Below are 25,677 nucleotides of genomic sequence, written 5' to 3'. Positions count from 1 at the left end.
CTCATTCAGAAAAATTTCAATCTCAGCCCTTAGCTCAAAAAATTGCAAGAAAACTTTACCACTGATAAGCCATCAAACTGCTACGTAGCAGGGAAAGTCAGAATACTCAGCTTTTATTTCTGACAAAAATTCACATAATTGATGATGGTTAAGTCCAAAAAAGCAAGTGAAATTCATCGCTGATGCTGCTGGTTCAATAACATGTGATAGATTCAAATATTTTCCTTAAAGTACCTGTAGTTGGTCCAAGCAGACTATTCACAGAGGCTAATTCTGCAGTCACTTTATTTTTTTAAACATCTTTATTGGGGTGTAATTGCTTTACAGTGGTGTGTTAGTTTCTGCTGTATAACAAAGTGACTCAGCTATATGTATACATACATCCCCATATCTCCTTTAAACCTGGCATTGACTCCATGAATAAACAACTGAACAGCCACAGTGACATCTGTAAATGCATCAAGAGCTGGGGAAAACCGGGTGAAATCATTTGACTTATTTAATTGACTATGGAGTTGATCCCAATGTGTCAACATTTTGAGGAACTGTTCTTGCCAAAAGGCTAACGGTCTTAAATTTATATTTTTTAGACACAGTTCTTTTTTTTTAAACATCTTTATTGGAGGAGAATTGCTTCACAATGGTGTGTTAGTTTCTGCTGTATAACAAAGTGAATCAGCCCTACATATACGCAAATCAAAACTACAGTGAGGTACCACCTCACACCAGTCAGAATGGCCATCGTAGACACAGTTCTTCATGACATTTTTTGTCACTTCAACACTTTCCATCTTCTCCTCCTTATCAGCTCTTGATACCACTGGTCAAATTCTACACACTTCAGGCATTGGGATGTTGAGAGTAGGAAGAAGTAGGTCCAGGAGAGTATTTAGTTTTTGTGCACTTATCTTGGGTGCTCTTTCCAGAGAAGGAGCTCCATTGTGGAGTGTGCCCAACATGGATCTCTCTAAGTTGCTCTCACAGTTGTCCAGAAGCCCTTACCAATGGGTCCCAGTCTTTGCAGATTTCTAGACATGCATGTGGGTTGTGAGAGGCCCTCTTTAGGATCTAATACAGGTGTAGTTCTGCGGTTTCTCAGGCGTGATCTGCAGTGCCTGAGCAGCGGTGCCTGGGGCATCTGAGGAAGATGATCCTATCTGAGTTAAATTTTTCAAGCAATAATTATATTTTTCCCTTAGCAGTTTTAAACTCCAAGAGACCAATTTAATTTCAGGTTAACAAGGAAAAAGTCACAGGCAAAGGAATTAAAAAGTGGCTTGGGTCTCAAGCGTAGGGGTCTAATCTGCCAAAGCAGAGATTCTATAAAACGGAGGTAGGATAAAAAACGTTCTCCCTCTTATCAGATAAAAACTGAGTTGTAAATTTTGTTGCTGTTGTTGCTGTAGAGTTCCCTCCCTCCTCCATATTGTCAAAATCAAGAAAATTGTATTAAAATGCCTTTTAATTGGCAACAGGAAAAAAATTATCTTATAATGAAACTGGGTGATGTATGGGCTTATTTTAATTTCAAAGGCTGAATCCATGGACGCGGAATCTGCAGATATGGAGGGCCGGCTGTACTACGCCATTTTACATACGGGACTTAAGCACCTGCAAATTTTGGTACCTTGCTGAGGTCCTGGTACAAACCTTCCGGGATACTGAGGGATGGCTCTATGTGTCTTACTTTGTTGTAATTGGTATGGTCATTGCTGAATATAATACTGGGAATTTGGAGAATGTCATTTGATTTCATATAAGAGTTTAAATTTCTACACTGAAATTGAATATAAAGCTAAAGCTTTATGTAAATATAAAATATGAGATTTCAATGAAACATATTGTAATTGAAATGTGTAATAAATGCAAACACCATTTGCATCTAAATGCTTCTAGAAAATCCAGATAACCTGGAAGTTGATTATTTAGAAAATTTTCCATGGAAACTTTTGAGGTAGACTCCACAGGCATCATAGCTGACACACTTTCCAATTATCTTTTAAATATCAGTTGGATTCTAGTTTATATACTCTGGCTACATACATTTATATTACAGGGCTTCCCTGGTGGCGCAGTGGTTGAGAGTCCGCCTGCCGATGCAGGGGACACGGGTTTGTGCCCTGGTCCAGGAAGATCCCACATGCTGCGGAGCAGCTGGGCCGGTGAGCCATGGTGGCTGGGCCAGTGAGCCATAGCCACTGAGCCTGTGCATCCGGAGCCTGTGCTCCGCAACGGGAGAGGCCACAACAGTGAGAGGCCCGCATACCGCAAAAAAAAAAAAAAAAAAATTTATATTACTAACATTCTTAATTAGCATTAAGATGCTTGAAATTTTATTTACTTTACAAAGTAAATTGTGATTTCTAACCCATGAATCAAAAGAATTTTAGGCAAAACTTGGAAGTGCATCAACACGTTTATCTGCACTGTTGTTTGCTACTCATATAAAACTACAGAAATCATATAGAAATCATGGTATTTCCTCATATTCCTGTGGAAAAATAGGAGCCTTTGATGTGCATTGAGAAAAAAAATTGGAAGAATCATTTGGATTTTTATATTATATGTATATATAAATTGATATGTTTGATTATAATAAAAGATGTATTTGTGGATCAGAAAAAGAAGTAAAATTATAAATTTTGTATAATACATCAGGATTTAGTAAAGTTAAAAAGTACTGAATGAATGAAGGTATAGTAATTCTAAATTGCTCAACATTAAATTATTATTTCTAAATTCCTAGAAGTTTAATAATATGAAACAGAATTGTTTTATTCAGGCAAAAATAATATATATGAATCTTGAATGTATAGTTATGTATTAAAACATTGTGGATGGACCTGATGGTGGCCAAATAAAACCATGTTACACAATTTTAGAGTATTTTTCCAATTCTCTATTTAAAGCTGGACCCTTCCTCCTCATAGTGGTTGACAATCCATCAAGAAAAGATTAGTAGCTAAAAGCAGAAGTCTTTTAGGGTATTAGAACTGAAACAATGGAACCAACTATTCACTGACTATTGATTATTATCGTGCCACACAGAATAAGGCATAATTAGTGACATTGTAATCTCTAAAACAAGTAACTTTACTGCAAATCTTTGGTGTAATCAATATAATCTAAAAGAAGAAGAAACCACATAGAATTTCCAAAACTAATTCAGTAGTTTTATTGTTTGCATAACTCTGTACAGGTTATTCCAAAGGTCTTAGTGCAGTTTTAAGCTGTAACAATTTAGAACTGCACTAAGAATTTTGGCGCACCCTATATTTTATCTGTGATCTATTTTCTTGAGTTGTTAGTACAGCAAATAAATTATTGTATAGTTTGTTGTAAGTAAAGATTTTCAATAAAAGAAGTTTCAATTTTAGAATCAAGAATTTAAGTAGGAACACTATACTGCTATAATTGGATTGGAAATATCAATGTGAATTCCTGTCTTATAGACATTTTTATTTAATAAAGTACATTTCTGTCCTAATCTTTTTCAGTAAAATGGCCAAAAAGCAATGCCACTCCCATAATGCACCCTAGTGAGCAGAATCTATTCTCTACTACAAATTTTCTGCTGAAAGGAAACAAGGATCCTTGGAGAAATGGCTGATCCCAAGTCTGATGCTAGAAGGCATAAGATAAACCTGAAGATATTACATCCGAAAGCAAGGAAGTTTTTACAGTTAACTTGGCTTTGAAAAGGGTGTCACAATAATTCAATGTGGAAGAAATAGTCTTTTCAACAAATGGTGCTGGGATAACGACATCCACATGCAAAAGAATGAAATTAGATTTATACCATATATAAAAATTAACTCAAAATGCATGATAAATCTAACTATAAGAGCTAAAATTATAAATCTCTTAGAAGAGGGACTTCCCTGGTGATCCAGTGGGTAAGACTCCATGCTCCCAAAATGCAGGGGGCCTGGGTTCGATCCCTGGTCAGGGAACTAGATCCCGCAAGCATGCTGCAACTAAAAGTTCACATGCTGCAACTAAAAAAGATCCCGCATGGTGCAAAGAAGATCCCACGTGCAGCAACTAAGACCCAGCGTGGCCAAAATGAATAAATAAATTAATTAAATTCTTTTAAAAAGGTACTTTATGGATGCATAAAGTATCCATACATTATATAAATAAATAAATCTCTTAGAAGAAAACAGGTATAAATCTTCATAACCTTAAATTAGGCAACTGTTTCTTAGATATGACACTAAATGCATACATGACAATAGAAAAAATAGATAAGTTGGACTTGATCAAAATTGAAAACATTTGTGCTTCAAAGTATACCATTAAAAAAGTGAAAATACATCCCTCAGAATGGGAGAAATTATTTGCAAACTATGTATCTGATAAGGGTCTAGTATCCAGAACATATAAATAACTCCTACAACTAAATGATAGAAAGACAAATAATCCGATTAAAAATGAATAAGGAATTGAAATAAACATTTCTCCAAAGAAGATATACACATGGCCAATAAGCACATGAAAAGTCTCTCTACATCACATCATTAGGGAAATGAAAGTCAAAATCACAATGGAATAATACTTTACTCCCAGTAGGATCACTAATATTTAAAAAAACAAAACAAAACAAAATGAAAAGAAACAGTAACAAAGGTTGGTGAGGATGCTGAAAAATTGGAACTCTCATACATTACTGGTGGGATTGTGAAACAGTGCAACCACTTCAGAAATCAGTTTGGCAGTTCCTTTAAAGTAGATACAGAATTACCATATGCCACAATAATTCCACTCCTAGATATATACTCAAGAGAAATGAAAAAGTATGTTCACACTAAAACTTGTACTGAAATATTCATAGCAACACTGTTCATAATAGTCCAGAAGTGGAAACAACCCAATGTCCATCTGCTGATAAAAGAACAGGAATGAAGTGTGCTGGTCCACCTCCTTCAGCTGGTTCAGGCACCCTTTTCAGGGACACACTGGGTAAAGGAGGCAGGGTGAATCGACAAGAACAAATATTGATACTTTATTTGTTCCTAGATTTTCTAACACAGTTACTTCTTACTATGTGTGCTGCCCTACTGTACCTGTTAGGATGTGGGGAAGCCAGTCCATGAGTACTACTTAACGTCCCATTGGAAAGTTAGGAATCTTCTCCCACCTGCAAACTGACAACATTGACTTTCTCCAGGCAATATGCTGTTCCCATTCCCTAATGCTAAGATGCTTATTCTCTGGGCGGCTTTCCCCAAAAGGACTCTTCTATAAAGCACAGATGATATGAAAGGCCCAAAAAGTCTATAAAGGAAAAAGAGGTTACCCTGATTGAAGACCACAGCAGGCTTGACAAACTAAATGGAGATGCCGAAAAAATAACCTCAGGTGTTCTGGTATGAACTTGAAAACCAGTGTACTAATACAGACTGTGGGGTTCACAGTTTTTGGCTGTCATTCAAGGCTGCTGCTGCTTAGCAAAGATGACTAGAAGATCATCTTTCCCTGCCTCTCCTGCTATCCATTTCCTTCAAGTGTCTCTTACATCATGGTCTTGGAAAGGGTTTATAGGATGGATGAATAGATAGATAAAATAAATATGTAGACTGGTACAGGCACAGAGAGAGGAATTATGAGGAAAATGATGAGAAAAATTCTCTATAATCAAAACACTTCTATGTATTTAGTGCAAAATCAACCAATATTACCCGTAATATTCTACTCCCTAAACCGTTGAACATTTTTATAGACCTTGAACTTGATGCTCCTTTTGTTTTTCTCAGCACATAATGTGACTTCCTTGAATTTCAAATGCATATTTAACTTTTTTGAAATGTATATAATTATTTTTATCTTGAAATACTTTTTTCCCAGAGTAGACTCTATGCTTCAAACTGAGCTAACCACTCTAGTCTGCTATGATCCCACAGGCAGAAATTATTACCCCCATGTTATAAATGAGAAATTGAGGTTTAGAGATGTTAAGTGATTTCCCAAAGTTGTTCAGTGGGCAAGCTGAGATTCCAATCCTAGTCTCTATTGCTTTAAAGCTGCAGCTCTTTGTCACATAACAAGAAAATGGCTTTTTAGATTATGTGTGTGTTTGTGTGCATATGCACCCAAGTGCTTGCATCCAAGGCCCTCCCTCCCCTACGAATCACAAAGCAACCACTACAAGAAGTGAAGATGGGGAGGATCTTGTATCAATTTATAAATAAAAGAAAAACTGTGACGTTAATGTGTTTAGAACTGAGATGAAGTGGTCCCCAGTTTCTGGCTGGTGTGTGTTGGTCTCATTTCTTCTCTCACACAGAATGAACAATGAAAACCATATATCAATCTCTCCAAGGGTATTGATTTTTCCCAAAGCAAAAGCCCCTATAAAATAACAATCAATCACAGCTGCATAGCTGAGCCATTTTCCCATGATTTATTTTTTCTATAGCACTATCACTGTCTGACATTTTGGGTTGCACTTATTTTTTCCAAGTCTGTTTCCAGCCAGAATATAAGTTCCTAGTGGTCAGCGGTACTAATTTTTATTTCCAGAGTTTATCACAGCACTTGACACAGAGTGAGTCTTCCATAAATTCATTTCGGTTCCAATTAAACATTTTTTGTCACTTAAAACATGGCAGTAGGTGGTGCACTGTATTCATCACTCAAATGGGACCTTTAATCCTCTAGGTGTAGAAGTCAATTTTATGGAAAACTTTTAACCTTAAACAAATGATAGCAGTACTTTTTGTCCTTATCCGTTTTCGTTTATGTCAGTTTTGCTCACCCTTTTTTCCAATGGGAACTTGCTGAAAATAAACCTTATAAAAATAGTTGAAAAAAAAAGAAAAAATGCATAGGGAAGTGAAACAAAATATAATGTATGATTAATTACATAGGTTTTCTCAAGTCAACTAGTAATCCTAAACGTATAGTTTGAAATTCGTTCACATTTACAAGCTCTGACATTCTTCTTTTCTTCAGCATCCTATCACCAATTCTACTGAGTTTAGTTTTATGTTTATTTGATAAAGCAGAAGCAGATGGTGTTTAGGAGAAATGACGAACAATTTTTGGTACAATGACATGAAGCAAATCGGTGAAAAATCAGCAGGCTGTCTGGAAACAAGTTTCTCCTAACAGTCTCCTGCTGTAGCTTCTGAGCCAGTATCACTGTATGTTCTCTATAATCCAATTTCTTTTAAAATGGCTTTCCGTTCCTTTTTTGTGCACTATTGATATTAGGCATGAATGAATGCAAACACTTGCACAATCAAAAACAAATAGCATCTTACCACCCGGAATGCCCTGGCAGGAGTCCACAAAAACAAGATTTAACTCCTCAGAATGGCAGTGCGTAGACAGAATTAATGGGTGGTCTTTCCAGAAAAATGGCTTAAAAACTTCACTGAAATAGTAATTCGGTGCCTTGGTATCAGCATTTGTCTGCTTGTTATTGGTATCTTAACTGTTATCTTAAAAAGGAAAATTCAGGATATTTAATAGAGAAATTCAATTTGAAACTCACAGTTTTGCAAACCACTAGTTTTTAAAACCACAAAAGTTCTTCTGATAATTACTGATAATTTGCATTAGTGACCTACTGACATTTTACTTTTCAGTTGATATGACTTAGTGTGACCCCTAGGCAACAAATTAAACTTATCTTGTCCATGCTATTCAAGGATTTGTAGCCATAGGAATAGAAGCTTCTAAAAGTCAAGCCAAGACACTTGCTGAATATATTAAAAATCTACCTTGTAATGTAAAAAATCAACAATTAGAAGGACACTACTATATCCTACAGAGAAAATTCTTTGTTTACTTAAAATTGTTGTTTTGTAATGGCTTCTTTCCCTTATGATCTGAAGGGAGAATTGAGATATTCTGGGTTAGAATCTTCATACATCTTGGGGGTCAGACATCTATTAACTATGCATATCTCCACTTGCCAAATGATGTCATCTCTTTGTTTAAATCACACAGATTGCAGCAATGTCCACATCAGATTAAGGTCGCTAAGAGGTATGGGAGTAATATTACCCTGGAATAATTTTCCAGCTTGAAAACAAGCTTTCTTCCATCTGCACTTTTCTAACCATGTGTGAAATACTTATGAAAAAAAAAATTGTAATCTTTTTATTTCTTGTAACCATGCTAATCAATAAACTTTTTGACATTCTTGATATTTTAGTCACTTTGTTGCACATAAAACTTTACACAGCAATTTAATGTGGGCTGAATTCCTCTTTTTCTGATCTCTTGGAAAGCGGAAGTCCTTCCAATGGTCATGTATATCTTACATCCCTCAATCGTTCCCAGCAGAATGTATTAGTCTCATTACAGATCATTGTATTCCAGTCAGGTTCTGAATGAGAAGGGCTCTGTGGCCTTTGGCTGTACGCCCTCAGCTGGATAAGAGCAATAATGTTCTGGAAATATATGCAAACTCACTTCTGGATACTGTGACCCTGTAAGTAGCTCACGAGCGGTGCAGTATTTGAAAAAAAGAGATTGAGGAAAATGACAATTTAAAGAGTAGACTGCACCTCTTTTCACTAACTTGATCATTGATGGGTTCTTTGCAGAAACTCTGAACATCACTTGAGTCTCAGTGACTCCTGGGTATCTTGGGGCTACGGTAGTATTTCAAGATCACAACACATCTATTAAACTTACTTATATTTTACTCCTCCAGTTCTATGGGAAAAATGATTTCTTGACCATGAAACTCTAAGAAACAAACCAACAAAAACACTGCCACCCTACACTGTGTTATTGTCCTCGACAATGGACAACAGTTTTCTCCCCGGGTCAGTCACAAGCCTAACACAGGAGAAAATTCCTGAATGTCAGGAAAATGAGGCTTTTTCTTTCAATACCTGAGTACTTTAATGTGGGCCTTTCTAAAAGATGGGGAAAAAACTTGAAGTATTTTAAACTGCTTAAGTATTTACATGGTAATTATCCCAATGCGTGGGGAGAAAGAGATGAGAAACCCCCAGTTCCTTGAGAGCCATGCACCGGAACACTTCGCTGGCTGCCTTTGCATACATTATCCTGCTCAGTACTCTCAGTCATCCCTAGAGGTTATCTCCGGGAACAGGCGAGCTCTAGTTCACAGACAAGGGGTCAGATTTTCTTCATCTTTGCATAATTATCCCCAAGATGACATACTAGATAATTTAGAGTATGAATGTTAGATCCCTTTGTCAGACTTGAAAGTAGGTGGTCTTTCTATTCTACCTTTGTTGTAGATTCTTGAAAGGTGTTGGTAAGTATCTGACACAACTTAACATTAATTATCCGGTTTATCCATTAGGACCATACTGTCTCCAATCTAGGGAGATCTGGACTTAAATCTTGGTCCAAGGCCCCAAATCCAATGTCTGGGCTCCCTCTATGAATCCCATATAATCTCTCATTATCTTCCAGGCTGGGTACCAGTGCCCACAAAGAGAGCAGTGGGAATGGGCACAGTTCTCTAAATGAAGCAATCATTTTCTCCATGTTGGTCTAGTCCGCAGTGCTAGGCTTCTGACCAGCTCACTCCATCTGACTTCTGAAGGATTACCTGGTCACTGTAAGACTACAGCCTGACTACCCCATAACCTGATACCCTACCCCTTAACCTGAAACCCTGAGAGACTACGATCTGCCCCTTCTACGCTCCAGATTCCTCTCCCAGTGGCCTGGCCATGTACCTCAACCTGCACCCTCCAGTACTGATTCCCTGCTTATCTTTGGAGTTCTAGGGTTTCTACAAATCAGAGGTTACAAAGAAAGACCTACAGACTTCAGATAGGTGGAGTAAATGAGGGAAGCGGGAAAGATAACCAGAGGTGAACTAAAGCACAACTGGGGTTAAGGGACTCGAGAGGGAAGCTGCAGCTGGAAAACCATTAGAGAATGTGGGCCCAGTGTTGTCACGTGTGTGCATTCTGAAGAGAAGACAGAAACCCCAACTTTCATGTAAATGAGTAATTAATCCAGTGGTATTTTTATTTATTTATTTTTAAACAACTTTATTGAAGTATAATTGCTGTACAATGTTGTGTTAGTTTCTGCTGTATAACAAAGTGAATCAGCTATACGTATACTTTTATCCCCATATCCCCTCCCTCTTGCGTCTCCCTCCCACCCTCCCTATCCCACCCCTCTAGGTGGTCACAAAGCACCGAGCTGATCTCCCTGTGCTATGTGACTGCTTCCCACTAGCTATCTATTTTACATTTGGTAGAGTATATATGTCCATACCATTCTCTCACTTCATCCCAGTTTACCCTTCCCCCTCCCCGTGTCCTTAAGTCCATTCTCTTTGTCTGCATCTTTACTCCTCTCCTGCCCCTAGGTTTTTCAGAACGATTTTTTTTTTGTTTTTTTTTAGATTCCATATATATGAGTTAACAAACGGTATTTGTTTTGCTGACTTCTTCAATCTGTATGACAGTCTCTAGGTCCATCCACCTCACTATAAATAACTCAATTTCGTTTCTTTTTATGGCTGAGTAATATTCCATTGTGTATATGTGCCACATCTTCTTTATCCATTCATCTGTCGATGGACACTTAGGTTGCTTCCATGTCCTGGCTATTGTAAATAGAGCTGCAATGAACATTGTGGTACATAACTTTGAATTATGGTTTTTTCAGGGTATATGCCCAGTAGTGGGATTGCTGGATCATATGGTAGTTCTATTGTTTCTTGGTTATTTAGTACTGTATTGCTTAACCTCCGTGTGTTTGTATTTTTTACAGTTGTTTTCCTGTAATTGATATCTAGTCTCATAGCGTTGTGGTCAGAAAAGATACTTGATACGATTTCAGTTTTCTTAAGTTTACCAAGGCTTGATTTGTGACCCAAGATATGATCTATCCTGGAGAATGTTCCATGAGTACTTGAGAAGAAAATGTATTCTGTTGTTTTTGGATGGAGTGTCCTATAAATATCAATTAAGTCCATCTTCTTTAATGTATCATTTAAAGCTTGCATTTCCTTATTTATTTTTATTTTGTATGATCTGTCCATTGGTGAAAGTGGGCTGTTAAAGTCCCATACTATGAATGTGTTACTATCGATTTCCCCTTTTATGGCTGTTAGTATTTGCCTTATGAATTGAGGTGCTCCTATGTTGGGTGCATAAATATTTACAATTGTTACATCTTCTTCTTGGACTGATTCCTTGATCATTATGTAGTGTCCTTCTTTGTCTCTTGTAATAGCCTTTATTTTAAAGTCTATTTTGTCTGATATGAGAATTGCTACGCCAGCTTTCTTTTGATTTCCATTTGCATGGAATATCTTTTTCCAATCCCCTCACTTTCAGTCTGTATGTGTCCCTAGGTCTGAAGTGGGTCTCTTGTAGACAGTATATATTCAGGCCTTGCTTTTGTAGCCATTCAACCAGTCCATGTCTTTTGGTTGGAGCATTTAATCTATTTACATTTAAGGTAATTATCGATATGTATGTTCCTATTACCATTTTCTTAATTGTTTTGGGTTTGTTATTGTACGTCTTTTCATTCTCTTGTGTTTCCTGTCTAGAGAAGTTCTTTTAGCATTTGTTATAAAGCTGGTTTGGTGATGCTGAATTCTCTCAGCTTTTGCTTGCCTGTTAAGGTTTTAATTTCTCTGTCGAGTCTGAATGAGACCCTTGCTGGGTACAGTAATCTTGGTTGTAGGTTTTTCCCTTGCATGACCTTAAATATGTCCTGCCACTCCCTTCTTGTTTGCAGAGCTTCTGCTGAAAGATCAGCGTTTAACCTTATGGGGATTCCCTTGTATGTTATTTGTTGCTTTTCCCTTGCTGGTTTTAATGTTTTTTCTTTCTATTTAAATTTTATAGTTTGATTAATATGTGTCTTGGCACGTTTCTCCTTGGATTTATCCTGTATGGGACTCTGTGCTTCCTGGACTTGATTGACTATTTCCTTTCCCATATTAGGGAAGTTTTCAACTATAATCTCTTCAAATATTTTCTCAGTCCCTTTCTTTTTCTCTTCTTCTTCTGGGACCCCTATAATTCAAATGTTGGTGCATTTAATGTTGTCCCAGAGGTCTCTGAGACTGTCCTCAATTCTTTTCATTCTTTTTTCTTTATTCTGCTCTGTGGTAGTTATTTCCACTATTTTATCTTCCAGGTCACTTATCCGTTCTTCTGCCTCAGTTATTCTGCTATTGGTTCCTTCTTGAGAATTTTTAATTTCATTTATTGTGTTGTTCATCATTGTTTGTTTCCTCTTTAGTTCTTCTAGGTCCTTGTTAAACATTTCTTGTATTTTCTCCATTCTATTTCCAAGATTTTGGATCATCTTTACTATCATTACTTTGAATTCTTTTTCAGGTAGACTGCCTCTTTCCTCTTCATTTGTTTGGTCTGGTGGGTTTTTACCTTGCTCCTTCATCTGCTGTGTATCTTTTCATTTTGCTTAACTGTGTTTGGGGTCTCCTTTTTGCAGGCTGCAGGTTCATAGTCCCCGTTGTTTTTGGTGTCTGCCCCCATTGGGTAAGGTTGTTTCAGTGGGTTGTGTAGGCTTCCTGGTGGAAGGGACCGGTACCTCTGTTCTGGTGGAGGAGTTTGGACCTTGTCTTTCTGGTGGGTAGGATCGCGTCTGGTGGTGTGTTTTGGGGTGTCTGTGAACTTAATATGATTTTAGGCAGCCTTTCTGCTAATGGGTGTGGTTGTGTTCCTGTCTTGCTAGTTGTTTGGCATAGGGTATCCAGCACTGTAGCTAGCTGGTGGTTGAGTGGAGCTGGGTCTTAGTGTTGAGATGGAGATCTCTGGGAGAGCTCTCACCGATTGATGTTACATTGCTCGGGAGGTCTCTGGTGGAGCAATGTCCTGAACTCGGCTCTCCCACCTCAGAGGCTCAGGCCTGATACCCGGCCAAAGCACAAAGACCATGTCAGCCACATGGCTCACAAGAAAAGGGAGGAATAAAAAAGAAATAAAAAAATAAAATAAAATAAAATTTATTAAAATAAAAATAATTAAAATAAAAAAGTAATAAAAAAAGAAGAGAGCCACCAAACCAATAAACGAATCACCCAATGAATACAAGCGCTAAAAACTATACTAAAAAAAAAAACAAAAAAACGGACAGACAGAACCCTAGGAGAAATGGTAAAATCAAACCTATACAGACAAAATCACACAAAGAAGCATACACATACACACTCACAAAGAGAAAAAGGAAATAAGAAAAAAAAAAATATATATATATATAAAGGAAGACAGCAACCAAATCAATAAACAAATCTGCCAATGATAATTAGCCCTAAATACTAAACTAAGATAAACATAAAACCAGAAACAAATTAGATGCAGAAAGCAAACCCCAAGTCCACAGTTGCTCCCAAAGTCCACCACCTGAATTTTGGTATGATTCGTTGTCTATTCAGGTATTACACAGATGCAGGTACATCAAGTTGACCGTGGAGGTTTAATCTGCTGCTCCTGAGGCTGCTGGGAGAGATTTCCCTTTCTCTTTATTCGCACAGCTCCCGGGGTTCAGCTTTGGATTTGGCCCCGCCACTGCATGTAGGTCACCTGCTGGTGTTTGTTCTTGGCCCAGACAAGATGGGGTTAAAGGAGCAGCTGATTGGGGGGAGGGAGGGGCACGGAGTGCGGGGCGGGCCTGCGGCGGCAGAGGACAGCATGACGTTGCACCAGCCTGATGTGCCCTGCGTTCTCCCGGAGAAGTTGTCCCTGGATCACGGGACCCTGGCAGTGGCGGGCTGCACAGGCTCCCAGGAGGGGAGGTGTGGAGAGTGACCTGTGCTCGCACACAGGCTTCTTGGTGGCGGCAGCAGCAGCCTTAGCGTCTCATGCCCGTCTCTGGGGTCTGCACTTTTAGCCGCGGCTCGCGCCCGTCTCTGGAGCTCCTTTAAGCAGCGCTCTTAATCCCCTCTCCTCGTGCACCAGGAAACAAAGAGGGAAGAAAAAGTCTCTTGCCTCCTCGGCAGCTCCAGACCTTTTTCCCGGACTCCCTCCCGGCCAGCCGTGGCGCACTAACCCCCTGCAGGCTGTGTTCTCGCCGCCAACCCCAGTCGTCTCCCGGCGCTCCGACCAAAGCCCGAGCCTCAGCTCCCAGCCCCGCCCGCCCCGGCGGGTGAGCAGACAAGTCTCTCGGGCTGGTGAGTGCCGGTCGGCACCGATCCTCTGTGCGGGAATCTCTCCGCTTTGCCCTCCGCACCCTTGTTGCTGTGCTCTCCTCCACGGCTCTGAAGCTTTCCCCCTCCGACACCCGCAGTCTCCGCCGCGAAGGGGCTTCTAGTGTGTGGAAACCTTTCCTCCTTCACAGCTCCCTCCCACTGGTGCAGGTCCCGTCCCTATTCTTTTGTCTCTGTTTTTTCTTTTGTCTTTTGCCCTACCCAGGTATGTGGGGAGTTTCTTGCCTTTTGGGAAGTCTGAGGTCTTCTGCCTGCGTTCAGCAGGTGTTCTGTAGGAGTTGTTCCACATGTCGATGTATTTCTGATGTATTTGTGGGGAGGAAGGTGATCTCCACATCTTACTCCTCCGCCATCTTGAAGGTTCCCTCCAGTGGTATTTTTAAAATATTATGTGGATACAAAACTGGACACTACCCACAGTCCTCCAGTTTCTGACTTCTGCCTCAGATAACAGCTCAGCCCTGGCTTAAAAAGTCTAATTCTCACAGTCCTAAAAGCCTTACTTGTAACTAGAAGAGGTGAGCCAGCAACACAAATTGATGTTTGACAACTAACTGCAGAAAACTCTGATAACTACATCAGTGCATCACAGAGGCAGTCCACTCTAAATAGTACTGGGAGACAATTCTCCGTGAATCTCTCACGTGTCAGCATATCTTATGAGCAGAGACACTGACAGCCTTTCTTTCCAACCATCTGTTTGGGGATGTTTGTATAGCAGACAGCCTTGGAAGACAGATATGGGGTCTCTCTCTAGAGCAGTGCTAACTTCATATAAAATATTCAGGTTTCCTAAACTCAGTGTTCCTCTCATATACTGTAACCTGCTGTCCTCTTTGTGTCATCCCATGAGATTTGTGGCTCAGGGAGCCAATGAAAATGCTAATACTCTGACAGTTGTTACTGTCATGAGTAGTAAGTCCTTGGTCTCTGACCCAGGAGTTTCATGTCTTTTGCCAGCATCATAAAACAGTATTAGGTTGCAAATAGAGTAAATTTTCAGGTTCCTCATAGTTTTTGACAACTGATCTTAGTTTTTCTTCCACTCTAAACTCTGGCTACAGCAGCTACTCTAAACTCAACAGCCTAGTGTCTTCCACCATACTTCTCCCATTGATTTCCCTGAATCAATCTTGCTTTTGAAAGTACAGTATTGCTTTATTCTCCATCAAGGCAATCATGAACTCAAAGCATTTCAGACACCTAAACCTCTTTGTAGCTCATCATTTCTATCTATTTTAGGCTTCCTTCTTCAACTTCACACAATAGCTTGGTGTTTAGCAAAAAAATAAAACGACTAAGCAGGCAGACTGTCAAGCTTTATTGCTTGGGTTTGAAACTGTGTTTTGCCACTCACTAGCTGTGTACTTGGGTAACATAGAAAGAATACGATAAATGTAATTGATTATTATTCAGTTGAATATTCAAAACTTTCAGTTAGGAGTTTACCTTAAATGCAGGTGGCCTGTAATTTATAATCTAACTTATCACTGGGAAACTAAATGTAAATAATTTAGGGCTATGAATGGGTTTGGCCCTTTGCCAATTCAAGTCCTCAATACTTCATTAAAACATACCGTTTGCATAGGATTTCCTTTCAAAAAGAAAACACCTCATATCCCAGTCTTCTACCAATAATATGAAGGACCAAGGACCAAGCACCAACCCCTCTCCAGTCAAACTGTAAATGTACAAATATACTACAAAGTTCCTTTAAACTGCCAAACAACTCTTCCATAGATGACCTTGCACACTCACGATGCCTAAATATCATCACATAAATGTTAGCCGGTTTGGTCACAGCCCTCATCGAAAAATCAATCCACGCAAATATTACTTGTCTGAAGCAACGTTTCCATTGGTGTTTTCACTGTGCTATGCCATTTCCCTTAATGGTCTCAAATAATATCCCCTGATTTTCAATTTATTTTTATTTCTATTTCTTTTTATTCTTCTAAGCCTATGACAATTAAAATTAAAATTCCAAAGGGGTAAAGGCAAGGAAAAGCTACAAAAATCTGATTTGATTTTCCTACACTTCCCCCCCACCCAGTTCCAAGCCACTAATCCCCTCTCAAACTGTACAATAGAACAGCAGCGACATAAAGAAAAGGAGATAAAACTGGCCAGCCAGTGCATTGTTCTTGCTAATCTGCGCCATTTACATAAGGGTTAGAAGGCTTGTTTTATCGTTTAAACAGGCTTAAAAGCCTCTTTGCAAATGAGATTTTGTTCCTACAAAAGAATGAATTCTAGCTATTTGGTGAGTTTCTGCTAGACCAGCACTGGGAGCTGACTTGGCAGTAACTTAAGCTACTTCTTTGGCCACATACAGTGTATGCAAGGATTGCTTTCAGCTGCCAAAACTGAAAGGCATCAAGCTGATTAAATTCTTTCCAGGACGTGAATAGGATGTGGGGCATGTTAAGAGGCCAATAATATCAGATCTAAAATTGTACCTGGGCAAACTGGCCTTTATGCAGGTGCTTTAGAGTGGCTTTGAACTTTCAGAGCCCCTTGAATCTTCTTTTGAAAAGGAACAGAAGGGCAGACAGCAAATGAAATTCAGAGACAGAAAGTCTTAAAATAGTCTCCGGCTGTGAAGTAAAGACAATCTAAACTCTTTGATTCATTGTCGGTCTGAGTGGCATTGGGCACAGGGATAAACTGTACAACTAACTCCCTTGTCAATGTCAGCACAGAAGAGTACACGCATTGCATCAAAAGCTTAGATTTAAAAAATTCAACATCATGTTTATACAAAGATATACCTATTATTTGCTTTACCTGGCACACCTTGAACAGATGTTCAGTGTGACTTTGGCCTGAGGTTCAGCAGAGTGAGTAGCTCGACCTTGGTTAAATTTGTTCCCAGAAGGTACCAGGGTAGTTACTCCCTCCATTCTTAAATCATCAAGATCCTCTGTAACAACATAAACAATTGCAGAGAAAAAAATTAACTCTAATAGAATGAAGAAGAAAAGTCCAGGTTTTCAGATATCTGCCAGTAGTTGGTTAGCAAAACATTACATTTCCACTTTGCAAAAATCTTCCCTCATGCATCAATTCGTTTTCCAATTATTTCTAGATGTAGTTGGAGAAAATTATATGAGAAGATTTACAGGAGCAAAATGGTGAGAGATGAATCTGTCTGCACGATGGGCAGACCATACATGACTGTGGGACAACTTCTGCTGTAACCACCCACAGAAGTCAACCATAATCTCTACAGTAATTGGCCCCAAATGGTCAGGAGTTAGTCAGTGACTGCCCCCTTCCAACTAAGAACAATCCAGAGGAAGACAAATTATGCTCCCAAACCAATTACACAAGGTCATTCATTTCTAATGTGCCTGCCTTGAGCCTCCCCATCCAACACCCTCCAATCAGAATATACCTGAAGCCTTCTCTTTTTCCATTCTAAACCATTCCTTTTTGTCTGCACCTTGGGAGGACAGTAGTATACCGGGAGAGTCACACCCCAGGTGTTCACTGAAGCCTCCTATTTCTTCCAGGCCCTCAATCAACACTTAAAACGTCTATTTCTCTTGTAATTTAGTCCTGATACAATTTGTACATGATCTCCTGCTTTATTCAGAGGATAGGGAGTCTTGTAAAAAGGATTCTATTTACTTGCTCTCAGCCTTAGCGAAAGAGGGACATAAAGTTTCAAAAGATCAATTATAATTTTGCCAAGACATAATCCACGATTGAGGTTACTACCTATATAAGAAGGGAAATCGCTCTTTCCTGATAAGGCTGTAGACTATCCAAACATCTTAGGCCTCTCACAAAACAATCGAGAGGATTTCTAACTTAAAAATAGGACAGCAGGCCCATAACGAAGTTGCTTATGCTAAGCCCACGTTACCAAACGGATACTTAATTTAATCACAGTTTAAGCTTTCTCAGCAACGGAATCCTAAACAATCAGGCATCACCTGGTCAGCACTAGTGAGTTAACTTGCCTGATAGACCCCTGCTGTCCCCTAAAGGAAAGTGACCTTGCCACGACCAACCTGTTGTTTGCTAGTATAGCATCCTGCATCCACTGCCTTCTGTCTATAAAAGTCTTCAGTTTTGTACAGCTCCTTGGAGCTCCTTTCTTCCTGCTAGATTGGAGGCTGCCTGATTCATGAATCATCTACTCAGCTGAATTTTGTTTCTAACAACCGAATATGGCAAACAAGTGCCAAATTTTCCTGAGATTGTGACTAGTCTAAGTCATAAACAGATCTTCTGTTATCTGAAGAAGATTAGTCAACACACTACCTCCACAGGCAACCCCAAATGAAATCCTTTCATCTACTTGCATATGAGCAATCTGGGTGTGTCCTTAGAGGTTCAACTTAAACTTTATGAGAGTCAAAAACAACTCATCACCTTGACCTGGTTGTAAACGTATAGTCCCCTTGTTGTGGGGTAGCCCCTTCAAAACGCGCTGCTTCTGCTTAACTAGTTATAAGCGCCCCTCTCTTCTCATGGTTCCTCATGTCATGCGGCACAGACAATACTACTGCCTGAGAACACACACTTTTCAGGTAGCTAATTAGCCTCCCATGAGATTCTGTTAGACTCTCCCCATCACACTACTATTCACCACTGAGACACCTTGACTTGCCCACCCTCCTCCCTGCACCAGGGGAAGGGAACCTTAACATTTTCTTAGCTCGGTTAGGAACTTGCTATACCTCATTCAGTGTTTTTAAGGACTCCCATTGAAAACTCTGACCTAATGTTGTTTGTTGACAGATCATACCTCAAAACTTGAAACTGGAGCAGAACACGCTAACACCAATTTAAGCTTGCCTGTAGAATGCAGTCCTCTACCCGAGGGAAAAATCAGCCCAAAGGGCAAAGCCACTGCACTTCCTTGAGCTTGTCTGCTATAGCCAAAGACCACAGAGTAAATATATATCAGGCATCTTTTTTTTAGAAAAACCATGACTTTGGGATGCTTTGGAAAGACAGGGTCATCTCTGCTGGAACCTCCATCAAAAATGGAAAAGATGTTTAACACACTTTTAGATGCCCTCTTACTTCATAAAGAGGTAGCTGCTGTGAAAAAGAAATAACATGGAAGCTAAAAGAAATACTCCAGCAGATCATTTTGCCAAACAAGCAGCCTTACCAACGGTTTTGATCCTATCTAAACTCTTAAAGGATGAATCCTTAAAGGAATTCAAATAAACCATTATAAAATATCAATATTTAGCCCCTCATTTTGAAAAGAAAAATGGAAAAAAAAAGTGGTTCTAGCTTCACTCAGATCATCTCTGGTGCTCCCAAGACAGCTGCGTAGTGGCACTAGATGGTTTCAAATAGATATTAGCTAAATTTCTCCATGAAACTACTCATCATGGTACAGTTAAATTGGTTACTATCTTAAATCAACACGGCTGGGGAAACTTTAAAAAGACAGCTGAGGTCAATTTTAAGTCACATGGACTTGTCAACAGCATAACTCTAGAGAACCTGTGAATGTGGGAAATGACCAGGAACCAAAGCTTCGAAGGCCCTTTGAACACCTGATGTATTTTATATAGCTTCCACTTTTCATGAGATTTGAATATATTTTAGTTATCGAATGTCTATATAATTTCAGAGTGAGTTTAAACATCTCTTTGCCAAAAAGCTATAATCTTTACAGTTGCTAAAAAGCTGGTCGATTTTGTGATTCCAATCTTGGGAATATAAACTTTCATATCAAGTGACCAAGACACACACTTCACAAGAAATATTATAAAAAAAAAAAAAAAACTCTGTAAAGTATTACCCTTTACTCAGAAACCACACTGCTGTTATCACCTACAAACTTCTGAAAGGTGAAAAGAATCAATGACATCTTGAAATGAAATTAACAAAACTTTCAGAAGTCCTTGAGTTCCCTTGGTCAAAGGTACTCCCACCCACCCTTATGCCAATATGGTCCACTCCTAGAGAACACATTGTTTATTTCCCTGTGAACTAGTTACTGGAAGGCCCAAGTGCATCAGGATTTTACCTACAATACTATACTCTGCCCTGATGCATGTAGACATCGCAAAATGTTGCAAGAGACTCACGGACTACACTCAGTCCTATCACTAACAGGTTAATGTTGCATTCAAACATCTTAAACAGCCTCTTCATGACATTCAACTATAAGGTTTCATCTGTTGGGAGATACAACAGAGAAAAGTTGCTCTTGAACCTCACTGGAAGGGATTCCATCAGATATTGTTAACAACAAATACAGAAGGAAACTCCCTGGAGTGAATCCTTGGGCTCACATTTCATAACTAAAGAAACAATCCAGAACCAACAAAACTGGAAGCCTGCTCTAATAGGGGACCTCAAAATGAAGATTCTCTAGAAGCAGCTGATCTTCAAAGTAGACAGATGACCCAAGATCCTCAGAACAACCTGATGACCTCAGATAGTGGACAGCTTCTGCACAAGATAGTGGACCAAAACCCTTGCCTAATTACTATTTTGTTTTTTATCTGCTTATTTACATTCTTCTTCTAATTTCTATAGACCCCTGGTTATCACTCACCCATAATGGCCCTTCTCCTTTTATTCCCTTCTTACTAAAATTGTTAGATCAGAGCATAATTATTCTAACACCAATCTTAGATTTCCCAAATAGTACCCTTCAAGCTTACTGATTGCTGGATATGCCATTCCTCACCAGACCTCCATGGTAAAAACCTAGGGCTATTTCCAGTCTCAACAAATGAGATCAAAGAGAATTACAGCCAATGGCATTTCACTTGCACTTATGTGGACAAATGACCTTAAACAAGGTCATTTGCTACTTTCCTAGCAATGCCCTCTCACAGAAAAAGAAAAAATTATTACGATCTATCAATTAGACCCTAGGTAATTCTAAATTTGAATTCAGAATTTCCTAAAATGATGGGCCAATTACTTAGTATCTGGAAGAGACTAATATAGATACAAATGTGCAAACAGGCCAATGTAAGGTCTTGGTTTCAACTTCATGCCATGAATAATTTCTTTTTTCCTGGATATCCATGTATTCCTACCAGATACTACTTCCTCTGCAATGAGGATGGCTAGTTTTGCTTGTCTCAAATTAATATTGCATGCACTTTAGAAACAGTATTCCAAAACTTATCTGCGCACAGACACCTTAATTCTTAAAGTCACGAAAGCAGGAAATTCAGATGTGTGCTCCAAAATGAGGTTACCCTCAATTATTTAGGCACTTTACCTGGGGGTGTTACTGATTCATTGTTTATGCAAACAATGAAAGCAGTGCTTCCAATAATAAGAATCATACAAACAAAAGGCTATGAGACATAGATTATTTTAATTCTGGCAGAAGTTAAAAATAATATCACCTCTACCTTAGACGGAATACAGATCAGTCTCAATTCCTTGGCAAGAGCAGTGATGGACAATCTAGATTTCCTGTTCACTAGTCACGACAGTACCTGTGCAATTGCTAACAGTTCTTGCTATACTTGGCTCAATGAAACAGGTAAGGTAGAAAAGGCCACCTATCACTTGAAGGAAAAAGCTACTTGGCTCACCAAGGCTGATCTTTATGACTTGTGGGATTGTTCTCTTAGCCTTGGTTGGATAATTTGGGTTCTTGGTTCTGAAGCATCTTAAACACGCTTTTCATTACTCTTGTTTTTGTCATAGTGGTCATGATGCCCGTCCACTGAACTCTATCCAGAGTCTTATATGCTTTTATGCAGCCCCTCTCTCATCAGATGATCACCATTTTAATACAACACCAAAAAGATTAAGAAGCTCTTGTGATAAAACTGACTATGGAGACAAGTCGACAGTCATGAAGCAGTGAAGATTTGAATCTTGAGTCTTGTCTTTTGGCCAACTTCCTGCCAGGGAGAGAATGACTAAAAGAGAAGAGAGACTGAACGTACAAAAAGACAATGGAAAGATCATATATGACATTAGAACAGAGACCCACAACCTCTGATGGAAACGATCAGTGAAGCCAAATCACAACATCTGCAGCAGTTGGCCCAAAGCACTCAGGTCCTGGTTCATAGAGGCCACGTCCCCTCCTTTTGCCCAACTCAGAACCAAGCAGAGAAAGCCAAATATGCTCCCCAAGCTAAATGCATATCTCCACAAATGGCCAACTTCAAATATCTAAAGGTCTGTCACACGGAAGGGACATCAGAGTTCCCAAAGTCAGCAATATTAAGGAGAGACTCTAGCCAACTAGAAATTTCTTTGAAGCAAGCAGTAATACTTTTTTCATCAAGGAATCTCATGATTCTTAAGGTAACAGTGGTAGAGAAAGATTATGTAAAAATAACCTCATGGGAATTTTTTAAAATATACTTGTTCTATTTCGATACTTTGAAGTCAAACTCTGTAGTGACTGTTAATGTCTAGTTAAGAAGTTAGATGTAACTATAAGGTAATGTGATCAGCTCTATCCCAGAAAAAAAACAAAAATAAATGTTTTGTATGTTATGGAAAACATATGAAAAATCAACTAACTGAAGTTAAAAACAAACCCATGAAACGGCCAAGTATTATCTGTCAGCACTTGACAATATTCTATTTTAATCATGTAGGTTAGTTTCAGTTTCCTAACTGAAACCTAAATGATAAAGGAATTATTAGGAAGGAATAATTAGGTAACAGTTGAGTAAAAGTATACAAGCCAGACGAGGTGGTAAAGGACTCTTCAGAGGGATGTAGGAACTTGAAAAAGCAGAGATTTGAAGGGACATAGTATATCAGGGAAAGTTATACAGCTATATGACCGTAACTTGAGATGTATAGGGATAGAAGAATGTAATACTGGAAAAGGGTTTAGTCTCAGATGATGAAGGGAGATAGAGTCATTGAATCTGTGTTTTATAGAGATCATTGTAGATGTACTTATTGAAATAAACAATTTTCTAAATTTACAAAATTGCTTTTCTGATAACTAGAGATAGGAAATAAGTTTTTCTCACTTATACTATTGTAATCTCACTGTCTTAGAAATGTGTCTAGCACAGGGTAGGCATTCACTGATATTTGCTGACTACAAGACTTTTTTTTCTGCAAATGATAGGCCTGAGCTCCCCTGAGATGTCACTCGGAGCACTTATCAGACACCTGTCTCAAGAGAAGATTTTTGTATAATTTGATAAACTTGGTTAATTAACTATTTGACAAGTTGATCTTTATGTGGAATTGGCTTTTGGAAAATTGGTTTTTGAAGGAATACATGTGTTGCACTTGCCTACAGCCATTTGGCAAAGTGAAAACCGGAAACAAGGAGTTGAGGCGGGAAGAAGCCTGTATCCTCCATAATGGATGTACCAGCTGCTGAGGGCCTGGGGTAAGGAAGTAACAGTAGCAAGAGAGAGAAATGCATCAGAAGGTAATTTCAGAGGAAGAGTCAACAGGTTGTCGTGAATGACTGCATGTGAAATCCTTGCAGGTTTCTCCATATTACCACTGTCAGGGAATATAGGAAGAGATAACATCTTTGGTTTCACACATGCTTAGATGGAGCTATCGTCAAGATATCCATATGGATATTTGGTAGGCAGTTAGAAGGGCAAGTCTGGAGTAATGGAGTGTGGAATGAAGCTATAGACCATATGGCTGAGAAAAGCTGATAGAATTATCAGCCCAGCAGTTAAAAGCAAGCAGTGACACTTCTTATGTCTAACTTTCTTTACAAGTGACATGTGTGCATTATATGAATATTATATTTAAAAGAAGAGCACCATATTTATTCTTTTTCACAATAGAAAGCCCAAAGCAGTAATTTATTTTTAAAGGTAGCCGATAAACTTGTGATGCACCTTTTGAATCACAGGGTTACTACAGAGAAAAATGAACTAATTTATGACTAAAGACATGAGCACTTCACGTAATCCAAATAACCAAGAATTAATCAAGCAAAGAATTGTTTTCATTTAATTTAAGGAAATAACTGCTGCCTAGATGAAATAATCCCAGGACTTTCATTTCATTCAAGTGTAATCCATGAAATAATTTACAGCTGCTTGAACTAGACAATGTGGGATATGAGTGAATTTTCACATCTGTTTCTAGGAACAAAAATTAAAAGCTTTCCAAACATAAGTCCCTTCACAGTGACTCAGTGATGGGTTACACAAGAATTATACGGCAGTTTTTCCCTGTATTGCAACTGTTTGGTTGATTTACGTCGATAGAGCTGATTTGGTCAAATATTTTAAACAGATGTTATATATGCTGAGTGAATTATTAAAAAAATAAAACAAATGTTAAGAAAACATATAAGAAATGAGACAGGTTTTAATAAAATATTTATGAATACTTTTTTGTTATGTGAGACAGCTAAACTATTTCCTTAAAAAAGGGAAAGAAAGAATTGAGAGCAAAACATAATTCACTTTGCTGGGATAAATTCTGGTTGAAAGGTGGAAGAAGGATGTCGAGGCCATGCTTCTATTGCTTCTCTATTTCTACAATCATGCCTCCAATATGAGTTCGGTTTTCTTTCTCAGTATATCAGTGTAGTATGGCTTAACTAGATTCATAATTGATAAGAACAAAATGGTAGACATGAGAAATTACAGGCTGGAATTTTTTAGAATAAACTTAGTTTAAAAAATTTAAGTTAGCATTGCATTTTAAAAAGTTTGGTGGAATTTAAAAGCTGAGTTGAAGTTTCCCTTTTTAATGAGAGAGAGTAGGTTACAGAATATTTACTTTCCTTGACCACATGAGATCAATAAACAAAGAAAGTGATTTGGCCAGTGGGTTAGGGAAAATGTTTATGTAAACTTAAATTTACATTCGTTCTCTGTCTTCTAGTGTTAACTGAAAAGAGCAAAAAACTTTCTGAGATATTTTTTGTTAGCTACCAGTTCCTGTTTAATTTCTTTGACCATCAACAGCCAAATACATGATGATCACAAACATTTGTAAAAACTTATGGGCTGGAACTTGTTTGCTTAGATTGCAAATGAATCCCAAGACTTGTGTTCATTGAACCCATCATTACATAAATTGTGAAGCCTTCTCTGTTAGTCAGAAAAATTAAGACATCTGGGAGTGGTTTTCTCCTTCCATTCCGTAAGAAAATACTAGTGCTTCTAACAAATTTCAACCCAAACATTACTCAAAGTCTGATTTCTGCATCAGAGTACATCTATATTTTCCTCAATTTGCACCTACCACAAATTCAAAAGATTATATTGTATACACAAAAAAACTGACTTCCTCCTGAAACTTTTGTCACCCCCTAAAGGTTTGACAGACATACGTTGTGAACAAGTCTCTTTATTTTAAAAATAACTGAAATTCCAGGCATGTGGACTCATTTCAGGTGGAGTTTGATAAGCAGACTGTCTGGTATGACTGAAAGCTTGGTTACAGCCCTAATTGAAGTGAGGACACCTCGCGACCAACACAGAAATCTAGAGACAGCCAGAGGAGGTGCACCAAGGACCAGACTTGAGGGGTAGGAGGGGGAGGCCACAGATGGGAGGTTGGCAGAGCTAAGTAGAGGTGTTCAGGAATAGAACTGGGAAACAGAAAGGAGGCAAACC

The 25,677-nt window shown here is 38.6% G+C and overlaps 1 protein-coding gene across 1 annotated transcript in view; it reads right to left on the bottom strand.

The window, feature by feature from the left end:
• C17H8orf34 (chromosome 17 C8orf34 homolog) overlaps nt 1–25,677 on the bottom strand; it is a 344,966-nt gene that overhangs the window by 142,282 nt on the left and 177,007 nt on the right. The window contains 1 exon segment of the mRNA XM_060287424.2: nt 16,931–17,066. Coding sequence (XP_060143407.1) covers nt 16,931–17,066 — 136 coding nt within the window.

The sequence above is a fragment of the Globicephala melas genome, chromosome 17, assembly GCF_963455315.2.
Source record: "Globicephala melas chromosome 17, mGloMel1.2, whole genome shotgun sequence".
NCBI classification, from domain to species: domain Eukaryota; kingdom Metazoa; phylum Chordata; class Mammalia; order Artiodactyla; family Delphinidae; genus Globicephala; species Globicephala melas.
This window is presented reverse-complemented; position numbering and strand designations above follow the sequence as displayed.